This window comes from Amia ocellicauda, chromosome 15, assembly GCF_036373705.1.
Source record: "Amia ocellicauda isolate fAmiCal2 chromosome 15, fAmiCal2.hap1, whole genome shotgun sequence".
In the NCBI taxonomy this organism is placed as follows: domain Eukaryota; kingdom Metazoa; phylum Chordata; class Actinopteri; order Amiiformes; family Amiidae; genus Amia; species Amia ocellicauda.
The window spans coordinates 14,107,289-14,130,561 of NC_089864.1; the positions used below are offsets into that span (position 1 = coordinate 14,107,289).

The following is a 23,273-nucleotide window of genomic DNA, read 5'->3' on the forward strand; positions in this document are numbered from 1 at the left end:
CACATGGACACAGTTGTCAGCTGTGTATCGAGCGCTCGCCCTGTCAGGAGCCAGTGGTATGTGTGCCATTCACAAGATTTTTTTCTTCTGGTTGGATAGTTTGACCCGTCTATGAACTTCACTTTATTGTCCCTTCTAACTTTATGATGGAGCATTCCTAGAAGTTCCCAAATTCTATTATGAGGAGACCACTAATACTCTGTTTATCCTCCCTGTCTGTTTTACTGTAATGCTGTAATAACAGCACACTGAACAGCTGAATCTTTGTACTGTACTTTGTCAGTGTGTGACCAGAGAAAAGCACACGCTCACTTTAGAACAGACCCTGGTCTTGAAAAATTGAATTCGTATCATTTTATAACAGACAACTCAGATTAACATTGCATATCTAAAGCGGTTCCCGATCCCAAGGTGTGAATAAATGGCAGTTAGAAGTTAATTAAATCCATTCACGTTCAGAGCCTTGCAGTATAATAACTGCTAATTTCTTACAGCTCAAGCTAACTCGCAGTGTTTGCACACATTTGTAGGGTATTTGAACATCTGCCCATATTTGTATAATTAGATTATACTTTTTCCCCTACATTTCTAATCCTGCTCTTAATACCTTCCGTCACTAGTATGCGTTCTCCCTGTCTTAAAAAAAAAAGCAATTTGTATTGAAAGTTTCAATATAAATGCTGAAAGCTATGCAGACTCTGAAATGTGATTCTGCCTGTTCTTAGCCATATAGATCACAGTTCATATCTTCTACTGACATCTGATTATATTTCTTGCAAATTGAAGACTGACAGCAAATTTCAGTCTTGAAAATGTTGCTAAAAAATAAACTAAAATGGAAAGTAACAGAATCTTAGGATGACATGTAACTGCGAAGAACGCCATAAATATTTTTTTAGGAATGTACATTTAAATATCCTATTATGAGATCTCTAACATGTTTAAAGGATGAAATGAAGAAGGAAGTCAAATGTATCAACAGTCTTGAGTTTTATTTAAGTACAAGGCTATTTCTTATACTCTGTCAGGGATTCAAAATAGGGAAAATATTCAAAACATAACAAGAGGAATCAATCCACAAGGAGAAAAAATATCCTTTAAAGGCCAAGTTGCATTTACGCTTTGTGTGACCATATGTCATCTGTCCCATCTGTTCCCAGGATGCATTGTTTTCTACTTGATGTTCATTAAACCGCTCAGAATGTACTTGCATAGATGTTCATACTCTCAGTATCAAGTATCACTTCAAAAATGACATGGAATTGTAACAAATTATACCTAGATATTTTTGAACAGACAACCAAGTTTCATTATTCTTCGGACAAAGACATGTATTAATATATATGTATATGTATTACCCAAAAGCCAAAGTTAAATATTTAAAATTTAACAGCATTTTCACTACAAAAAATATTTTTAAAATGATATGCATATTGCAAATAATACAGTTGTTTTCTTCTGGTAATCCTTGTCTGTGGAGACTTGCTCTTGTGGATGTCTGGCACCACCTGCTCAGTATCGATGGCCACCACTAGGGCTGATGGGAAGCTGCACTTTGTTCAGGGGTCCACTGTAGCACGGCTTAAAGCTCAGTCTTTCCGGAAGCCGCTGTCTCACCTGGGGGGCTGCTCTTTGTCCCCCCACCCTCCGCCTTCCCTGCGCCCTCTTCAGAGGCGGAGGCGGCCTGTGCCTTGGCCTGGAAGGCTAGGGAGGCTGAGTTGATACAATATCGCTTACCAGTCGGAGGTGGGCCATCATCAAAGAGATGTCCCAGATGTGCCCCACACTAAAATGAAACATAACACAGATTTCCTGTTTTATACAGTATTTTTGTATTGTAATTGTATATTTTGAAAGAATCAAGACGGTCAGCTTCCACATGTGGATCCCTAGCTGAGCCACCCTTCACATACACACGACTGATATTTAACCGCACACTATGCACCAACGGAAGAGGTGCCCTTCACTAATAACAATCCCCAACACTGGATAATAGTATTCAGTCTTACACATGTAGATACATATATCAATAACAACCTAGTATGAAGTCTGGAAAACCGGCAACAAGTGGAATTTCTTGCAGCAAACTAAATGATCTAGAGCGCCTTGTAGCAAACAGCACTCTATAGGATAGCTGTGCTGGAGTTGTCTGTACCTGCACAGTGCTAAAGGCCAGTGTGTAAACCACCTCTCAGGAGCGCTGAGGACAGTACAACATTTGCTTTTTTGGAAAGCTTTTGAAGACTGTGAACACGAACACACAGCCCCCACTGCAAACTTAATTTCCTCAGCTCTTGGAAAAGATAAAATAATTACTTTGTCTGGATTTTGTTATTCTTCAGACAAAGCAATAAAAGAGCATGATGTCAAATGAAAGGCAAATGCCAAGTAATTTCAAATGTAGAACGAAGAAAAGGAAAATTAAATACACTTTACTCATATAGTTGCAGCAACACATGTAGGCATAGTTATAATTACAACTTTTGTAAAGGTATAATACATTTTTCTATACACTTTGAATTTGGATTTATACTTTTTGTTTGGTTTGGTTTTCTTAACATTACAAACTGAAAGAATGAGGGCAAGTGAGCTCTGTGTATGTTTGAGTTACACATACTATAGCAGTCCTTTCACCCTACCTTTTTCATCTGACACCTTCCTCCTCTGACTTGCAGAAGCAAGTTTTATAAAAATACTGAAGAGATGTCAAGTAACCATTTATGTTGGCTGGGTGTGAAGTGAGGTGTTGGTTAGAGAGTGCTAAGCAGTTTTCTTTAAAAAGTTAATATTTAGAAATATAGCAAAAGTAAAGCAAACGTGATAATGGTTCAAATGTATTGCACACTTTGCCATTTCATTTACTGTAGTTGTACAAAATGAACATACCTGACTGCAACTGGTCTCAACTCTATGCATCCCAAAAGAGAAGTCATCTGTCTGGGAGACTGCATCTTGTTTGATCAACTCAAAGAAAGAAGGCCATCCTAGGAAATGAAAGAGTACAACCACAGGGAGATCAGGAACCATGTAATTTTTCTTTTCAGTTTTGTTTTAATAGTAAACTCCAATATGGCCACTTTAACAGCACACCACTAAATATTTGTGAATGTTAAACCTCATGAGATTAATTACTGGAATCAAACGTAAAAGTATAAGCTAGCCACAGGTTAAAAATGAAGTACCTTTAAACTCATAAAAATCTATCTTGGGATGAGATGGTGTTCATACTACAGCATGCTCCTGATGGGCAGTCCTGATAACTGTGATTAGGAATGTGCTCAAGGAAAGACTGAAAAAAGTCTTTCAGTAATTCATAGACTACGTTGAATACAAAAAGGAAGCTTCTATTGAGGGAAAAAGGTTTCTGTGCTCCAGACTCCAGCTTGTTTTGGAGCATGCATGGTACATTTCAGACAGTTCTGATGTAACAGGCTGAACTCCACAATCTCTCACCCGTGACTGCACACAGAGCGATGCCATTGGTAGGTGGAAACCACAGTATAAAGAAATGATTAAAAACATGCAGGGGCAGGATTCCCTCTACTATTTCTTGGCGGCGTACTCGCTCACTCAATGTGGAGGGTTTTGGACAAGTTCCTCTTTCTTTTTGGCTGCAGAGCCAGTTTACATAGTTTATTTTTCCAGCTCATTCCAATGGTGCTTGAAAGACTTTCAGTTGTCTCCCCCCTAACCTCACTCCACCCCCACCCCTCCCAGACATCTCTCTCATTTTACTTTTAAAGTAAAAATTATAGCTCACAATCAGATTGCAGTATAGAATGCCCTTCTTTAATTAAAAACAAATGTTTACAACATTTCTTGTCCATTTCAAGGGTTGCATAACTAAGTATGAATAAAATACAGGTGAGAATGTTCTAACTTGTTGCATGATGCTGGGAAAACAAAATAAAACAATTAGTACTGCTTTCAGGGGAGCAGCACCCCCTACAGGCACTTTCTGTTACAAATCAAAGTCAAAGATAAAATGGATTGCTATACACTAACATACAAGACAAAACAGGTATGAGGACAATCATTTTTAAAGCAGAAAAATCTAAATTGTATGTAGCCTTGTGTGTGTTTATTTTTTATTTTTGTAACAATGCGCTCCTTAGTTTCACCCCAGAGGAGCCAACAATCACACCGAACTGTGGCGCACAGCTGGGGCAGAAGCAGGAAGGTCCTGTGAGGAATCCAGAGGAAGTGTGCCGTCGCTGGCCTCAATGTGTGCCAGCTGTATACAGGTGCAGTGTGACAGTCCTATTTCTGCCCACTGTAACACCAGATGTAGTCTGACCTCACAATGGGGCTGAGGAAAAGATGGGAGAATGTGTGGTCTCTGTTGTGCCTGCACACTGCCTAGTAAGGAGCTGAATTACCAACATTAATACTCAGTGGAATTTGATTTGAATAGATTGTTTTCCGCCCTACTTACAAAGTGAATTCAGTTTTAACTTATAAGGTTCACAAGGGTTTCTGATACATAGGTATTCATGTTAAAGTTGGAAAAAAAAAAAGTACATATTTGCTAAAGCCTTTTTTGAGGTGTTCTTCACATTTTACATCTACCATTGCCATTATCCAATGTTTAAATTCAAAACAAATCTCACATTTTCATTAAAAGACTTCAAAGGCCTGTGTGCTGCATTGTCATTGGACAGAGTAGCACTCAGACTTCGTCTCCCACTGCCGAGTCTTCAAGTCTTACTCTAAAACACAAGCACGTGTCATGGCAAGTCCTCCTGAGGAGACATAACATAAGCAATACAAAAAACTGCAGAAGGTAGCCCACATACATTAGGGTCTCATACTGACTAAATATGGCATGGTAAGCTACAGTATTTCTTATAAATCCAGATGCAATACTGCATGCTGTCTGTCTGCCAATTCCAAGATTCAAGTGCACAAGATCTTCTGCAGCACTGGGCCACAGATGAAGGCAGGTCAAATGACATCATCGCCTAACCCAATCCATAGCAGCACCAAGTATGTGTTTTTATCAAAATCAACACATGTAAAAAGGCAAATGCAAGTTTAATTTAGATTTATTTTCTACCGGCTTCTACCAGAGATTTTCATGTTAAATAAATGCAGTGCTGTCCATAATATGTAAAGCAGCATCAGTAATGTTTCTTCAGTTATAAAAGATCAAAATATAAGCTTCCTCGAGATACAAGAAAACATTCCCATCTTTTGGGTTTGTTTCTGACATTAGAATATCTCATTAGTATTATTTTCTTGCTTTGCACTGCAGAGAATACATGTTTAAGGTGGTTTAACACACTACAGATCAACTGGTATCAACACACTAAGAAAATTACATCAGCCGAAGTAAAAAAAAAAATATATATATATGAAACACCTAAGTCATAATAAGAATATTTTGCCATTGCTAAAGAAAACCAAAACCAAAACACAGTATAGTACATGGGTGGTCTCATTCGTGGTTTCTCCGACAGATGAAGACCTGTACCAATCCTTCTCATAGAAACAAAAGGTGGTGTTTTGGATTAATGTGGTGCCAAATCTGATTGTCTGAATGGATATAAATCAAGAATAACCCTTTTTCATTTCATATTAGAAGGCTTTACGATTGGTAAGTGAGAAGAGACCACACATTTTCACAGATCTCTCAAAAAGACATGAACAGTTCCCCTACTTTATATATAAAAAGCACAAACCAACAAACCCTGGCTGCATCTCAAAAAAATAGCCTGGAAAATAAACAAATAAAAAGTCAAGTTTTTTTTTTTTTTCCATTTAGGTGAAAACAAACCTGTACTGCTTAGGAATCCGTGTCTGGATTTGAGTGCCTCTGCAACAATCAAAACATTCAATAAATCATTCCTCAGAATTCACGGTCAGCCCTAGACTACTGGGTGACTGGAAACACACACAGTTTCCTAAACTCTAAACATATGGCCAAACCACTGTCAAAGATATGCTATCGAAACCTCTATTTTCATGAAGAATTTCTGGCTATCCCCCCAAAAACACACACACACACACACATATCCATCCCCAACCCGCCTTCTCTGCTTCACCACGCTCATTTAAAACACACACATACCCAACTTATTTATAAAATAAAATAAGAACTTTAAATCAGGACCACAGGGTTTCTGATTCTTTGCTTTATCCTGAATTTCACCCCAAAAAGATATCCAATGGCATTTTCTCATTAATTGCTAAATGGTCCCATATACTGGTAACTCTATATCCTTTTCCTCTTCTCCAAGTGAGAGATGAAAACCTGATGGGGTTAGGTCTCTGTGCTGCACACAAACAGGAAAGCATAGACACACACTAAGTAGCTTGAATTCAATGTAAGTAGAAAAAAAAAAAAGAATAGCAAACTACACACATGGGGGTGCTTTAAAAAAAGTCTAAAAGATTAAACAACCAGACACAGAAAATGCCAGCTTCCTGAAATGGGAGAGGGGTGTGAGGTCTTCCAACTTTAAAACGGTAAAAATAATTTCATAATGAAATGAGTACAGTCGGGTCTGGAAGGGATAGATTTTGTTGAAAATCAAGAGGCAGTGTGTGTGACCTGGCTCCCCAGGTATTGCATGTAGACCCTGAGAACATGGTCATTGACAAAGTGACTGCTTCAAGGACTCTGGCTACAACTACAAAGAAATGAAATTCCACTCAGACGCGGGACATTCTTCAGGGAATAGAAGAATTCTATGACTCAGAAGATGAAAATCTCCATGGATAGTTACTAAACTAATCTAATGAAGCATTATCACAGTGCAAGTGTTTCGGTAAAAATGTATGTGCAGTATAGGATAGCTTAAACATAACAGGAAATTGAACAAATCTGAGGCTGGTTTCAGTTCTTGGTGCAAACTCGACTTGCCTAATATTGAGCCTTTTATTTTTAGACTAGTACTTAAAGAAAAAAAAAAAAAAAAAAACGAAGAAACATCTGGAATTTTAGGCTTAGATCCAATTTGTGTGTGCACATGTATGTTTCTGCAATATATATAGCAAATAACTGTAATATAGCACATGCAAATATCCTTTCATGTTGTTAAAGGAAGAGACAAGATTCAACTGAAGCATATCACAACACTTAACTGGAAATGAATATTTAGAGCTTTGTGTGAAGAAACGATAAAACTAAAAAAAAAAAAAATGTGGAAAACAGGTTTCCTTTAAAAAAAAAAAAAGTGACTTATTGTATCTATATAACTTTAGCAAGGAATGCATGAATACAACAAAATTTCAATAGTTATCTAATGCTTTACATTTTGTAATATAAGTGTCTGAGAAGCTTTAATCACAATGGATATTATTTGATTTTTATATATGCTGTTGTTTGGCTTCACCAAGTAAAAGCAAGTGGGAAGCGTGGTATATACGCACAGGAGAGCTTTTGAATTGAATGTTATGTGTCAATTTGAGTGTGAGGATCTTTACATGCAGGAAATCCGTAGGAAATAATGTTGCGTGGTAAAATACTTAAAAACAAAGATGGAGATGAAGAATAATTATATTTAGCATTAGTGGAACCATGACTAAGTGTAGGAACCCTGGTTTTTGCATCTTTATAACCTCCATTGCAGACTCAATAGTTATCACACAGGCCATTTCCTTAAAACAATCTATAGCAGCTCTTCTACACACAGCCATTTAGCAGGATTGATTTATATATTCATATTTAATGGTATATTAGAACGGAGTCAAAAAAGGATCTATGTCTAGTTTTTTTTTCCTCCTTCCTTTCTTTCTTTAATTTAGTCTATAGCAGTTTCAGATCCACATATTTATTTTTGTTAGATTACGGGCTCCACTTAAAATAGTAAATGTTTATACAACACAGACAAGAGAATGTGGGATGTATAAGAGCTGTCAAAATCCCCCTGCAAAGCGGCAGCTGAAAATGGGCTCATATAATCCACCAAGCAATCCTTCACGCATGTGGCTTACACTTCCTACAGGCATCGACATTCTCACTCCTGAGCCGTGGAAAAGGCAGACAACTCCATCACAGGGCTTTAAAAGTGGCCAAGTTTGAACATCAAAGAAGTGATGCAAGAAAGTCAAGAGGCAGGTTGCGCTCAGATACATATCATCTGCTTTGACCATCAAGGTATGCCAGTAATTGTTATTGTTTATGTACGCATTCATTTATTGATTACAAAAAAAAAAACACAAAAGGAATCAGTGCACTGGCACAACATTCATTAAAGATGCCCAGGGTGCACCAAAGCAGTTTCAAGACCAAAAACCCACATATTTGGGGCCTTTTTCAACCACGAAAATAATACCTACGTTTGCACTTAAAAGACCTGTCCTTCATCCTATTTGTATTGCTTGAACAATACATTTAATCGGCATGAAAGTGAAAAGCTACAGGCCATACAACAACGTAACCATGAAGTTTAATTAATAATAATAATGTTAAAGGTAGTGATAATAGTAGTATGAGTACCATCAGCATAACACATTTCCGCTGCTCTGAATGATTATATTTGTACATCTTTAAAACAAAATACAAGTGTGCTTGTTATTCTTTTAAGGTTTATCGCATTACTGCATCTTAAGGAAAGGGAGTGTCTCTCTCTTTGCAGCTTGTAAAACTGAACATTTTCATTCACCGCCCTTCTCTCCAGTACTTAATATGGTGCAGTGATACATAAATGCTTAAGTACATTAATAATTAAGTAATACAACTTCAAACAAGAACAGACTCCCCTACAAGCAACTCTGAAATGCCAGGCACAGTAGCCTGGCTATAAGCTATTTGAAATCATATTTCAGCAATGACTTCACACTGAAGGGCTGACATTGTGTGCAATGATTTATGTTAAACTTATCTTATTTTCTCCATTTTAGGAATGTAATTAGGAAAGTAATTTACAATACCTTCACTAAAAATAACACATCACACATGCTATTGGAATCGTGCAAAGTTGCTTGGCAGGCTCGCACCAACAATTCAAAAACATAACATAATAACTGAATAATTCAGCAATTAAAAAAAGTGTGCGTTTCAATGTCTCAATTAACCTTAATAGTTTATTGGATACTGATAACTACATAACAAAATGAACTCAAAATGCAGTGCACTACAAGTTGCAGATATTAGTTGCACGTCAGTCTCGGGTTGTTTACTGTTATTGCCTATATCACGATAATCCAGTGAAAACAGCTTCTGAAATGATCTCACACTCTTTGTGAAAAATTGTACAGGAGAAGGTATTTTGGAAAATAGTTTTAAGATGATTTCTCAGGAATAATTTTAATTTAACAGTTAACTACCATGGACACTATAACAAGGAACACAAATAGAACAGATTCATTATTACAAAAATGTTACAAATACGAAATTAAATAAAAGTATGCGTAATAATGCACTGATAATATAAGACAACTTCCAGACTAACTTTGTAAAAACATTGACAACACAGTATTTCACAATTGCTTTGTTATTTTATAATTACTAAAAAGATGAAATCATAATCATGTTTGATGTTGGAAAAAAGTAGCAATTAAGATTTTACAAATTCCTCAGGATTATAAATGACAGAATTCTCCTGTTTACAGCCAATAAATGAATCACTGAATCCCAGATAGTGTTCATTAAAACTACTTTCTAGAAATATTTTAATCTCCTTAAGTCGTCCATTATTTCACAGTGTAGGGCTCTGAAAACAGTGGTGTAACACACAGAGATTAATAACCATAAAGTAAATTTGTTACTTTGTTCCTGTACCCCATTAGCCATCTCCCTGCATATACACTCGTCCTTGCAATCAACCATAAAAAGGCTTTTAAGGTCATGTTTTATTTTCCTTAGTGTAAAATAAAGAGGCCAGATAAAAGCAAATGTTCTCATCATTGGGCTATGTAGATGCATGGCCTTGGAAGCCATTGATCATTTTAATCAAAACAGCCTGTATATAGTTTACAAAACTATAAGCTTGTGCTCTGATAAAGCTGCAAAATGGTTGATTTAATTTCAAGTGAACATCTTTACATTTCGCATGGCAGTTCACATACACTTTAATTGATAAATCTGTGTCCCAATCCCCATCTAAACACCCCTGGAACAACCTGTACTCACGAAATGGGATTTGCAGGAATGCTTGGTTTCAAATAATATTATCCCATCATTAATGAACTCCTAATTATCAATACTCTTCTTTGTATAAAAGAAGAGACACCTGCCCATTTGTACGTGTGTTATCAAAGATGTTGCATGGCTTTAATCTTTACAAATATTGAATGCATTGCAGTGAACACAAGTACTTGAGGTGGCATTTTGTTATGGTTACTATTCTTCCACTGCAGAGGCTATACTTCACACTGAAGGATAGCTCTTGTACAATTATTAAACAGGAAACACTGAACACAGATTTGAGGGGATCAACAGGGAGATATTCAACAAAATACACTTTTCCATGATTGTACCTGGCACCCTGAAGCAAAAGGGGCAATATTTGCACAAACAAAATATTAATGGGCTTAAATAAAATATTAAAATAACTATTTGAATAAATAATATTTGGAAAAAAAAAAAGTTATGCAGTCTACGAGACCTTTCAGACAACAGAAAATAACCTACCTTTATCGTTTGTTTGTTTTTTCAATTTTTTAAGTTGGCTGTTGGATAATAAGTGCATTGCAGGTTTAAGTATTGGACCGTCAAATCAATATTGAAAAGTGGATGAAATGGAAGATGAACAACTGAATGAGTTTTGGTTGATTGACGCAACGCAATTAATCATATCATTTGTTCTTTTCATCGATTTATCTTTTAATTGCATTTTGATTGTTGCGGCTACTATTCTGCTAGTCTCTAAATTAAAGTTACCTTTCAATGAGGGCGCACCATGCCATATCATGTGGTTTTCTCAGTGAGCACAAATTTCCAATTAGTATGGAGTGAGGCTGAAGTCGGAATGAGAAAGGAGACCTGACAGGCCGTTCATGCCTGCACAGAGCAGTCATTCAAGGTCAGGGCTGAGGCCCTCCTGAGAAATGGCAAGGGTGGGGGTGTGGGTAAGGTTAATTCATGTGGTTTGTTATCTGTGGCACTATTAGACTGAGCATGAAATCTTATAACTTCTTACTCCTGTTTTTGTTTATATTTAGTTTTTACATCATAAAGACCATGTTCACAGTATGACATGGAGAAAAAAGACCCCCACAACAAAGGTGTCAAAGAGTATACGCTGAATTAAGGAACTGAAATAAAACAAATGTCAGCAGATACATATCTTTTCCTGTTCGGTGTGACGAGAGGTGTAAATGAGAGATGGTAAGCATTTCCCTGATGTAGGTAAGAGAAAACAGTTCAGCTAAATCCGTTCTTTAGCCCGTTTCTGATAAGATCATTGTTGCAAAATAAAATAGACAACTGAAAACGTCCAGATCTTATTTTTCTATATACAGGTTTTAAAGGTCAGTGGCAAACAAGTCCCAAACACTCTTGAGTTGGTTACTTAGACTCCAGGAAAAAAAAAAAAAAAAAAATCCTTCTCATATTCAGCTTAGGAAACAATGCATCATCAGAATAAAATCAGAAAAATAGGCATTTCTTCAACTGAGAGGATTCCAAGGCTCCTTCCCAAAAACAGGAAAAAGTGCTGGGGTTCAAACCAGAGAAAACTGACGTACAACACATCACACTGATGAATATATGACCATCTGCAAGGGGAAGTCAAAAAAACGAACTTGCAGATGAGTTTATAATAAGTATGTTGCAGTGGCAATCTAAATATAGCTTGCCAGGTGTTTCTCACATTTGTTTGTGCTGCAATGTATTTAAGGACAATACAGCTGCATTGTACTACAGAGCCTTGAACAGTAGCCTCCAAATTAATTGAGAATATTGAAAGTTGAACAAGAAATTGTATTTTCCGTATTTTGATAATCCTTGCAAATTAAAACAAAAAGACTATTCTGCCTAAGCAATTCAGCACTTGCATCACTTTTTGATTGTGTGAGAATATGGGGTTCTTTGCATGCTAATGATTTGCAGTTTAGTTGAAGTAAATATCTCTATATGTATTGTGTCAAAGCATTCCCTCCTTTCAGGCCTATTCATTCTATTTTTTGAATGTTGATGCATAAGAAAGCTTACCTGATCCAGAGTCAAATTTAGTTTCTGATCTGAAAGAAAGTAAGGGGGGAAAAAGACAATTAAAACATATACAGTGTGCATCTCAACAGGGATTTTAGTGAATGAAACAACTGTAAACAGGATAATAATGATTATTCAAGGCTGCATTTCCTTTGAGCTGTTTATTTTGCACACAAAGTGTGAACACCAACAAATGCATGAACAGATTAATTTTGCATTGGAACAAACAGTGTTTAGAAACTGTCCAAATGTACTATAGCACAAAACACAGGACAATTGGAAACCACACAAAAAAAAAAATCAATTCAACAGAAACCATTTAAGTGAATAATATTGTAGATTATTCTTTGCTTTAAAGCATAGACAGTACAGTACCTGGCAATTTGTGCATTTTGAAAAGAGAACATATTCAGCTCTTGTGGGAACATCATGTTTCTGATATTGGTTAATACTGGTTGTAAATTCAGGGCCCTTTGAAGCTCTCCATTGAGCTGTGGGAAAACTGCAGTTGGGTAATCACTCTCAAGATGCGGCTGATGTTCTGTCAGGTAGAATTAACCTTCCAGTTAGTTTCTATCCATTCGGGCTGCTACGATACAGCGCTGTCTGCATCTGCCTCTTGAAACAATTAGTGAGCATGCCCCAGTGAGATATACATTGTGCATTAACAAGCCACACTTTATTGAGAGGCAGCTCGCTGCTCAACCCTGCATTGGGTGCCCGGAGACATACTTCCTCCACAATTGTCTCATTCGCAGGAAGACATGATTTTTACAATCACATTTGTGTGTAATATCATCACCTCTGATACGGATGAAGTGAGTGCCTCTTCATTGTTGTTTCTAATTTGTTTGTCAATTGCGGTGGTTAACAGCTATTTCAGTTCAAACAGCTGCTGAAAAAAACACAACAGAGACTCTCAAGACTGAAGAGTTTGAAACCAAGTAATGGACATCAGGTTTCAGGAGACTGATAGAGCGAATTATTCAAGGCTGGGGCTGACATTATATTTTTTTGGTCAATTTTATCTCTAATTTATAATGCCAAATTCAAGTTTCACCTTAACCTATTCATCCACATCCACTAAAGCAGACTGAGTGAGCATGTGCTCAAGGGAGGGAGCTCAACCCAAGGGGAGAATGTGTTAACATATCATGCAAAAAAAAAAAACAGTAGAGTTAATAATATTTCAAAATGCATTTCGGATCATTTTTATGCACAACGAATTATAGTAATGGCTCTCTGGTAAATACACAGACACACACAAAAGCGAAAGAAATATTGTTTAAATATACATCACGTGGGCTGGAAACTGTTGAGACTGTTTATGTATTAGTGTGCAGGTAACTATCATTCTTTATCTCTCTCAAGCAATTCAATACAGGAACATGGGTACTTGTACATGGGTGACTGACAGAGTTTAGAACCTTTTAGTCCTGTTTAGCGCAGAGAGAAGAATGTCTTTCTGGGGCAATGAGTCATGACCTGCGGGTGAAATTAACTATAAAAGCCTTTCCTTTGTAAGCCCGGGCTCAAGCTCAAAAAACTCCTCGTTTCCAAGTGTAAGATGACAATTCCTGCCTCAATAAAGATAAGGCGTATGTCGAGACGTTGCCCTATTCATTTCTTCAGTGCAACGCCAGTTCTAAGGCAGAGGTAAAGTATACCTTATTCTTTTTGAAACCGCATATAAAAGACTGGATTGAGCAGAATTCGTTTTGATCACCCTGAACTTTCTCATCACGGTCTGGGAAGCAACTGTGCCAAAGGAGCACATTCTCCGGCCCCCCCCCAAAAAGTTTACCTTTTATCTTCCTACAACATCTATTCTTTCACTTCATGCTCTGTGATGATGGCGAGGACTGGTTCAGGAGCAGACATGCCAATAATGAAGCACCTGTTACAAAACTCCACAAAGCCTCCACCCCCTTGAGTAAAACACACTACTTGTTATCCCTGCATCCCTCGCCTCGCATGCCTGTATCTCCTGCCACAGTTTAGCCACCCATAAATGGTTGTCAGGTAATCAGAACCCAGTGGAATTAAAGGTTGCAGCTCAGCTGGACAGCAAACGTTTGATTTTGTCAAGCAGGGCACAGTTTTGAAGTTTGAAGTTAAACGGTTACTCAACTTGGCCTGTAATTTAATTTTTTTTAAGTCAATAAGTGTTTTCCATCGTTATATCTTGAAGGTTATCTGAGACCACCAAGGTGAAATGTCCCTTCCTCGGGATGTTAAGTTAAAAACTGCTGGTCTAACAATTGGGAGTTACAGGATTTAAAGTAAGAAATAAAAGTCTTCTTGGCTTGAGACAAATAATTCGGCTGTCCTACAGATCACATCTATTGGTGGAAACAATCTGATCTGTGGCGTTGTGTAACTGGCAAAATGGGAAATTGTCTTCTGTGAGGGCTGAAATACTTTAAAAAAGTAATACAAACAGCCTGGTAAACAAATTGAAGGCCCCCACTAATTCCACAGCCACTACGTTCCATTATAAAGACATCATGTCATAAACTCCATACTGGCAGAGGAAAGCTGGCAAGACCCTAGTTTACCTCTTGCCTCTCCAGCCTCCTGACTTGGACTCATTTTAACAAAAAGAAGGCAAACACTGAAAGGCGGGGATATCACTGTCCTGCTCTCCTTCATTATGGTCTTAAAACACTCACGTTGTTTAAATAATTAACGTAATTTCCTGGTGACTTACTTGAACACGGGAGTCCCACAGACAACACATGTGTAAGTTCCCTCTTCTTTGTGATTGGTGAATTCTCCTTTGAAAGCACTGTGAAGAGAATCATACAGACTTCATCAGGTGTAGCATCTCCTGTGCTGTGAACAGGTAGTGTGTGGATGGGAGCAATCAGTATAATACAAACATTATCTTAAAATACGAAAATAATGAAAAAAAGTCTCTCCTGACATTAACATGAACGGAGCTTGACAGGTGACACTGCTGAAGTTGTGTGTCCAAATGCATACAGGTATGATGCTGAAGGGGGTGTTTTCATGTCAAAACTTTGCAATAACGTGTCATCAAATACGCTCTTTCATTTTCTTTTGTGGTTATTACATTTGCATATAAATTACATTTATTCTTAAGATTTGTATTAGCATTTCAATAAGCTGACCCCATCATTTTGACCACCAGCATACATATTTTTCCACATTTTCACTTTTGACAAGGAAACTGCCGCATTAGGAAAATATTTTGGAAATTAACAGTCTTTTAGTCTGGAAGGTAATATAGTTAATATAAATCAGCTGTATGATTTTAACAAAAAAGTCTGTGTGTTCTGCACCTTGCTTTTATTATGCTTTTGCCTCTTTTTACGATCTCCCTCTTTTTCTTAATAAAAAGGATTTTTTTTAAATGACCTAATCTTAGGTAAGTTTGAAGCATTAAATCATTCCACTGCCTTCAAACCAAACAGAAAAGGAGTGACTGGGTTTATGCCGAGGCACAATGGCCAGGTGCTACTCACAGCTTATTTGATGGTGACACTTTTCCTTCAGGGCCACTTATTTTTAACATGAAGAAAATACAAGAAATCAATCCAGAACAGTGAGACTGAAGTTTGAAACAATTAGGACCCAGCGTGTGGCAGAAAAGAAGAACAGAAATAAAGAAAACAAGGCCTTTATTAGGGAACAAGCAGTTACATCACTAATAAATCTGGATCAGAGGTAACCCAGGGCTACAAGCCAAGGCCCACAGTATAAATTAAACACCAAAATGGTAAGCCTTGGCAAGTACCCTCAGCGCTGGAATCTACAGAGAGGGGTTAGATTTTACTTACTAAAAACAGTCTTGGAAGTAAAAACTCCTTTATTCAGCTCTTAGGGCTAGTTTCCAAACACTACAGCCATGTGAGAACAGTTATTGAGCATTTTTAACATTCCTACTGCAAATGAGCCAATAAATACTTTCTCCACATGTGCTTTGCCAAAAAAAAAAAAAAAAAAAAAAGGCCCAAAACTATCGTTCCTTCTTATTTTTGGCAGTCACAATTTCTGAATTTACAATGAACACCTTCAAGTTCCACTTGCTGGACAGATGCCATTAATTTTTTTTTTCATGTGTATTTTTTTTAGTGTGCTTATTCGGAAAAGGCACTAAAAACAATGTGTGCTTTTTTCTTGTTTGTTTTAATCAGCAAAAAGTTAAAATGTCTCCAAATGTACATGACTTCTAACCTAGCAGAGGCAATTCTGCCCTTTGTATTTGTTTTCTTTTGCCGACATTGGAGTTTTCAGTTTTAAAGTAAACAGTAAAAAAAAATGGGGATTTCCCTCGTTTGTATTATAAAAGCTGATGAATAAAGCAGAGAAGAGGGGAGATACAACTAACAGTGAAATAAACACTGACAACAACAGTGTGGCTTCCCACAATTTCCAACTCGAAAGAGGGAAAAAAAACAAAAAAAAAACACCTGACTGACATCTGCTCTCATCAGAAACAAGGAAAGCATTCCTTTAAAAGAAAGGAATCACAAGCATAACCTTGTTTTAACCTACCAAGTGGAAGCTGTGGCTGAGTATGAATATATAGATTTGAACATATAGATTCTATAAAGAGATGTGTGTTGTAACTTCAGAACCATTTGTACACGGTACAGTCTGAAGTGACATGGGTGCTAGGCCTTCAAACTGACCACTGTTGATCCCCCCAGCAGCCTCGCCTACCTCTCAGTGCCTTTCTCCTGAGTAACATGGTATTGCAGCGGTGTCAGACGTTTCCGCAGCTCCTGCTGTGAGAAGACCACCTTACAGCTTTTTTTGTCCCTACATGACCCTGAAAAATAAAGCAGGATATGGGAGAAGGGAGATTTGTTTCAGTTTGTGTCCTAAGGAATTGCTTGAGCTGGAGGCCACTGTAGAGCTTTCAGCTTTTGTCGACAAGCCCTGGCCGATGCGGTCTTCAATTCAAAAGGACTCGGATCAACAACTAGGCTCTACACACATTCCACTTCAAGGCCACATTCATTCTAAAGCATTTGCTTCCAAATTCAATTCCAAGCAAGAATCACAATAATATACCAATAAAGACGCAAGTTAAGACACATAAATCTAGTTTAGGTTAGTTACGTGCATTTTTCTGTAAGATAAACATATTTAGGACTGAAGTCATTATAAAAATAATATCATACTTTGAAATGGTATGGATTCCTGCTTAGAATCTGAAAATAAATCAAGTCTCTCAGCAGTTATTGCACTGTGCTGGGAAAGTGAGGATGTTCTGCAGCCAAAGCCTTTCAAATGAGCAGCATTTCTTTTCCAAAACAAAACAGAAAAACTGAACAATACCACAGAGCACCTTCAATACAGAATAATTCCAATTTCAAATTCTTTCATTTATTACAACAAAAAGGTGCTTTATAGCTTCAGGCACAGGCCACGTCCCACAGTCCTGTGCTGTACAACTTAGCAAACTTTATTTTTCAGAAGCTTGCCTGGTTTTAAATTACAAAGTAAATGTAATGTAAAGCATGCCATATCCAGTTATTTTTCCCAGAAAAATCCTTCCCTTCAGGACAGTGGTCTGCTTCAGTGACCTATGAACAAGCAGGCGTAAATATGAAATTCTTAAGTTTGTCAATTATGAGCAATGGCATTTTCCCTCATGGAGGATCCATTTCCTTCTTATCAACACCAACTTTAACCACAATACCCTGGAGAAAGCATTGTAGAGTAGCAGTAGATTAGCAGGTTTAACACCAGTGGAATTTGGATCTGCATGCAGATACTGACATGCTTCCCAATAAACACATTGTTAATGACTTAATAGTGATAATCATGTTTCAAGGATATTTAGGTCGAATCACAATTCTACACATTTGCCTGTATGTGTTTTTAATACTAGCATATCATATGACAACCACTAAATGCAGTGCCATTGTTTATGATGATACACAGCCATTTGCCATATAGCCTAAAGGTTCTTTAGAGGCTATGCACATGTTTTTGAAATCCATATGAAGCATTGGCCTCAGCTACAAGGGGAAGGAAGAGCCCGATTTACACACAACTTAGTCCCGCACTGTTATTGTAAACTCTATTGAGGTGTTCTTTCCAGTCATCATCATCAATGTTTTCAATAAGATTAAACATGGAGGTTAATAACTTAACAAATGCAATATTTTAGTTAAATGTCTATCACCAGCAAAACACATGTTCTTGATCAGCTTTTAGCCTTGGATTTAATCCTGTGTGTAATTAATCTGTTGTATACATTATGACTGATGTCTAAAAACAGGCAATTTGTTAGTTAAGGGACTAACAATGAACTAAATGACAAATTAAAGAGGTATTTAGACTGCAATTAGCCAGGTAATCACAACACAATTAACATTCGCATGATACTAGTACTTACCATATAATTTTATGTGAATACAATGGTAATCAAGCTATGGATATGCATTTATTTATAAACAATGTTATAAAGGCGACTATAGGCTGTTCATTTCTATGTGTAGGAGTGCAACTGCAATACAATGTATATCATATCTCCATAATAAGATGGGCATGGCTTTTAATTAAGCCCAAGCTGTGCAATTCAAACAGACTTATGTTTAATCTTTGCAGCTGTAAATCTGTTTTTATTGCTACTGGCTTATCTAATATTAACACTCTAATGAGAAAAAGGGGAAATGGGAAATTAAAAATAAATGAATAGGATAACTGTTCATGCAGATTTATATATATGTATATATTATGATCTATATATAGTTTAACTACATATTAAACTAAAGGAATCACTGAATTACTATTTACAGGATGTGAATAATAATTCAAATATAAGTGTGTGTATATCTATCAATCTATATATCTATATCTATATATATCTATATATCACATCCTTGAGCTGTTGCAGTGAAAATGGACCATTATTACAAAAGTATACAACCAAATGCATATTTAGCTGAATTATCTTAGAAATCATTAATAATTATTAATTCATAAATTAAAAGTATTTTTTATTACAATTACAATTATTATTAATGTATTATTATTGCAAATATTATTAATGATCCATTTTAGAAAATGGAATCTAAGTCCATCTCTTAACAGGCTTTTTTATTATTAATCTTGTTTCTACGTAGCAACAAGACACCAAAAAAAACAAGCAAACCAAAAAAATAAAGATGTATGGAGCTGTACGTGAACTTTGCACCAGCCTCATAAATGTAAGATGGCGACTATATTCTTGATTGGTATAAAGCTGAGATGGGGTTGCCTCTTTCACCTTTCTTCCAAGCTTTGAAAGCCATTTTTTTTCATTCCAGCACAATACTCCTGTCCCAGCTAGCTTTAGGCAAGAAAAACATTTTACAATCTCTGTTGACAAAAAATACATTGCTAACTACTGGTGTAATTAGAATACTTACAATCAGAAATAAACAATTCTGACAAAAATATTTGTGTTCCTTGTGCATGTATGCGCTCACATAAAAAGACTGATTGTGCCTCCAATGTTCCAGGAGCACAGCTGTCCATCTGTATGTCATTTAGTTCAGGAGACGCAACTGCAGTTTTAAATTACATGGTATTGAATTGCAATTTCCTAACATTGTATACTTCTTCTGTTTTGTACCTTCACTCATTACTATAGTTTTCTTAAAAGTAACTTAGAGCACCAGGTCTGAATACAAAACACAAATGGCTTCATCAAAGAGTGGTTGCTGCTGTTGTTGTTAATTTAAAAATAGAATACTGCAACACTGTGGCTCACGGCTCACTTGAAATGTTGAGCTTTCCCAGAAAAAAAAAAAAGAAAGAAAGGAAAAATTGAAACCATGTGAATGAAGTAAATAATGAGGACATTAAAGGCTGCTATGCTGAATGAGCCCCATTGAAGGAGTCACTTCATTCCATAGGTTGAAAGTTACTTTTGATACAGAGGGGTGGAGGGGAATCTTAAATAAAGTGTGCCGTCTACGTAATAGGACTGTTGAACTTCATTCTAACAACGGGCTCCATAAGGGCACTGCTGTACCCCATTGTTCACTTCACTGTTACTGGGAACGAAGAAAGATTTAATTCCAGGTTCTTTGTTTGTCTTTCAAGAACCACTAAAGCAGCATTCACACAAATTTTACAGGAATGTGCCCTGTGTCATACCCTACAAATTATTTGGTTTTGGTGCACTTAAAGGTCACCTTCCAAATTAGCAAAATGTTCCTACATCCTGGCTTTTCAACCTCAAATATAAATATTGTTTCCTAATTGTAAGCGAGGTTTGTTCTTTATAAACCCCTCTTGCTTATTTAAACTTGTCAAACTTTGTTTTGTTTTTTATTATTCTCTCTGTGCGCGGTTTTCCTGATCTAATAAGCCATTCAAAGTTGAGCTAACAGCAAGGGGAAATGTATGCATTATATAAATTACTCTGTTAACATTGCATTAGGCAGTTTAGCTACAAACAGCTTTAGAATTAATCAAATCCCTCAAGTATGTTATCCCACTATGTGCACTTGTACGCAGTAAGTAGCACATTTATTAAAATACAGAATCATGACTTTCTTAAAACAATGTATGTGTACATATATATTCATGGCATTAGTATTGTGTCAGTTTGCGTTGAAGATTATTTTACACTGATCAAGACTTGACAGTTTCAAATTAAATGTATGAATCTAATACATAACAGTCAACTTTACAAGAATATAATATTCACATTAAGATGTTTACTAGCTTGTGTATTCTACATATTTTACTCATGGAATTGATCTGTTGGTATCAGTATTAAATACGAAGCTCCCGTTTGTCATCTTAAATGCAAAACCTTTAGATGAATAAGTGGATATTAGTAGCAGTAATAACTTCATGCAGGCATTGTGTGAGACAAGCAGTGTGCTTTGTATTACTCTACGTGTAAGAAAGAAGCCCAAAAATGCAAAACACAGCAAAGCATAAAGTGAAATTCCAATACTAGGGTTGATCTCCTGCAGAAAAACACAACTGAAGTTGAAGACCCTAAATAGGGAGATTCTTTCATTATTGAACATTCATATTAAAAATATATTACATTAGAACATAGATATATTAACGCAAGCTATGCCTCTTAATTTTAAAAACATAAAAGGTAACATTACTATTATTTAAATGAAACCACTGCTCATTGTGGAAATCCTGTCCAAAGATTCACCTATGCCCCACTATAGTGCCACCCAATGCTTCAATATGTGCAGAACATATAAAAAGACAGTGCCATCTGCTGGGTAATAATAATACTGCTTCTTTTTGTCTATCTTTACAAAACATTTAGATTTTCTCATATATACATTATGAGAACCTTGATACATTTTCTGTTTTGAATGGGTTTTTTTTAATACACGAAGATACTTTAAATACTTTTAGATGAATTTACTTTAAACCAAACAAATATTATAGTAGAATACAGCAAGTTCTGCATCTTCTAAACAACAAAGAAATGGTCAACCCTTTAATTTCTAAAATCTGAGCTTCTTGAAGTTGCCTCTTTTGCGGTTTTCTTGCAGTGTACCACGAGTCAGCAGCAATGCTAGAACTGACCACCACTACAGGACTTTAGGCTATGAATCCTGGCTAGCATTGTTTTTCTGCAGCAGAAGGTTTACCCTTTAGCGTGTGTGTTAGGGGTCATGTTTGCAAAACACGTCAAACAGCACCCAGTCAACCTGAGGGGAGGCCACAGGGCCGCAGGGCCACAGGCTGGCTCTTAGTCACCAGGTGCAGCAGATTGAATGCGGACATCACTGCAGTATTTCCACCAAGATAACCTGAGGCAACAGGGCTTTGCAGCTAAAGGTAGGGAGAGGGAAAAAAATGAGAAGAATAAAACACATTAACAATTTCATATGTTAACATATAACCATACAGGACAGTGAGGGCACATACTGTCCATGGGCCATGATGTTATTCTTGTCTTGAAAATACAATTTTGCACATTGTATTTTGCATTTATGTCTAAAATTAAAAAAGGAATGTGTTAAGCATTTCAAAAAGAAAAGGGAAAGGTTTAATTTGCAATGATGGTTTCCAAAAGCCATCAATCTCCTTCACAAATAGTAAATGTTAAATTTGTCTCCAATTCAGTAATTAGTAGTGACTAATGAGACATTTCCAAAGTGGAATAATAAAGATTGTCCTACCAGCCTGAAAGGTAACAAATGAGACAGTTGAGAGTAATTAGTACTACATACAGTGAGGGAAAAAAGTATTTGATCCCCTGCAGATTCTGTACGTTTGCCCACTGACAAAGAAATGATCAGTCTATAATTTTAATGGTAGGTGTATTTTAACAGTGAGAGACAGAATAACAACAAAAAAATCCAGAAAAACGCATTTCAAAAAAGTTATAAATTGATTTGCATGTTAATGAGTGAAATAAGTATTTGACCCCTTCGACTTAGTACTTGGTGGCAAAACCCTTGTTGGCAATCACAGAGGTCAGACGTTTCTTGTAGTTGGCCACCAGGTTTGCACACATCTCAGGAGGGATTTTGTCCCACTCCTCTTTGCAGATCCTCTCCAAGTCATTAAGGTTTCGAGGCTGACGTTTGGCAACTCGAACCTTCAGCTCCCTCCACAGATTTTCTATGGGATTAAGGTCTGGAGACTGGCTAGGCCACTCCAGGACCTTCATGTGCTTCTTCTTGAGCCACTCCTTTGTTGCCTTGGCTGTGTGTTTTGGGTCATTGTCATGCTGGAATACCCATCCACGACCCATTTTCAATGCCCTGGCTGAGGGAAGGAGGTTCTCACCCAAGATTTGACGGTACATGGCCCCGTCCATCGTCCCTTTGATGCGGTGCAGTTGTCCTGTCCCCTTAGCAGAAAAACACCCCCAAAACATAATGTTTCCACCTCCATGTTTGACGGTGGGGATGGTGTTCTTGGGGTCATTCCTCCTCCTCCAAACACGGTGAGTTGAGTTGATGCCAAAGAGCTCGATTTTGGTCTCATCTGACCACAACACTTTCACCCAGATCTCCTCTGAATCATTCAGATGTTCATTCGCAAACTTCAGACGGGCCTGTACTTGTGATTTCTTGAGCAGGGGGCCTTGCGGGCGCTGCAGGATTTCAGTCCTTCACGGCGTAGTGTGTTACCAATTGTTTTCTTGGTGACTATGGTCCCAGCTGCCTTGAGATCATTAACAAGATCCTCCCGTGTAGTTCTGGGCTGA

The 23,273-nt window shown here is 37.0% G+C and overlaps 1 protein-coding gene across 6 annotated transcripts in view; it reads right to left on the reverse strand.

Annotated features, from left to right (window-relative positions):
- Positions 1-973: 973 nt before the first annotated feature.
- msrb3 (methionine sulfoxide reductase B3) overlaps positions 974-23,273 on the reverse strand; it is a 32,630-nt gene continuing 10,330 nt past the window's right edge. For 2 of the 6 annotated variants that reach the window (XM_066724173.1, XM_066724172.1), the window contains 6 exons: positions 21,812-21,886; positions 16,790-16,898; positions 14,811-14,888; positions 12,101-12,129; positions 2,887-2,984; positions 974-1,786 (listed from right to left, as the gene is read on the reverse strand). In XM_066724173.1, coding sequence (XP_066580270.1) covers positions 1,583-1,786; positions 2,887-2,984; positions 12,101-12,129; positions 14,811-14,888; positions 16,790-16,898; positions 21,812-21,886 — 593 coding nt within the window. In that variant the 3' untranslated portion in view covers positions 974-1,582. Of the gene's footprint in view, positions 1,787-2,886; positions 2,985-12,100; positions 12,130-14,810; positions 14,889-16,789; positions 16,899-21,762; positions 21,887-23,273 lie in introns of all 6 variants that reach the window. The other 4 variants (XM_066724177.1, XM_066724178.1, XM_066724176.1 and 1 more) reach the window with 2 other exon arrangements.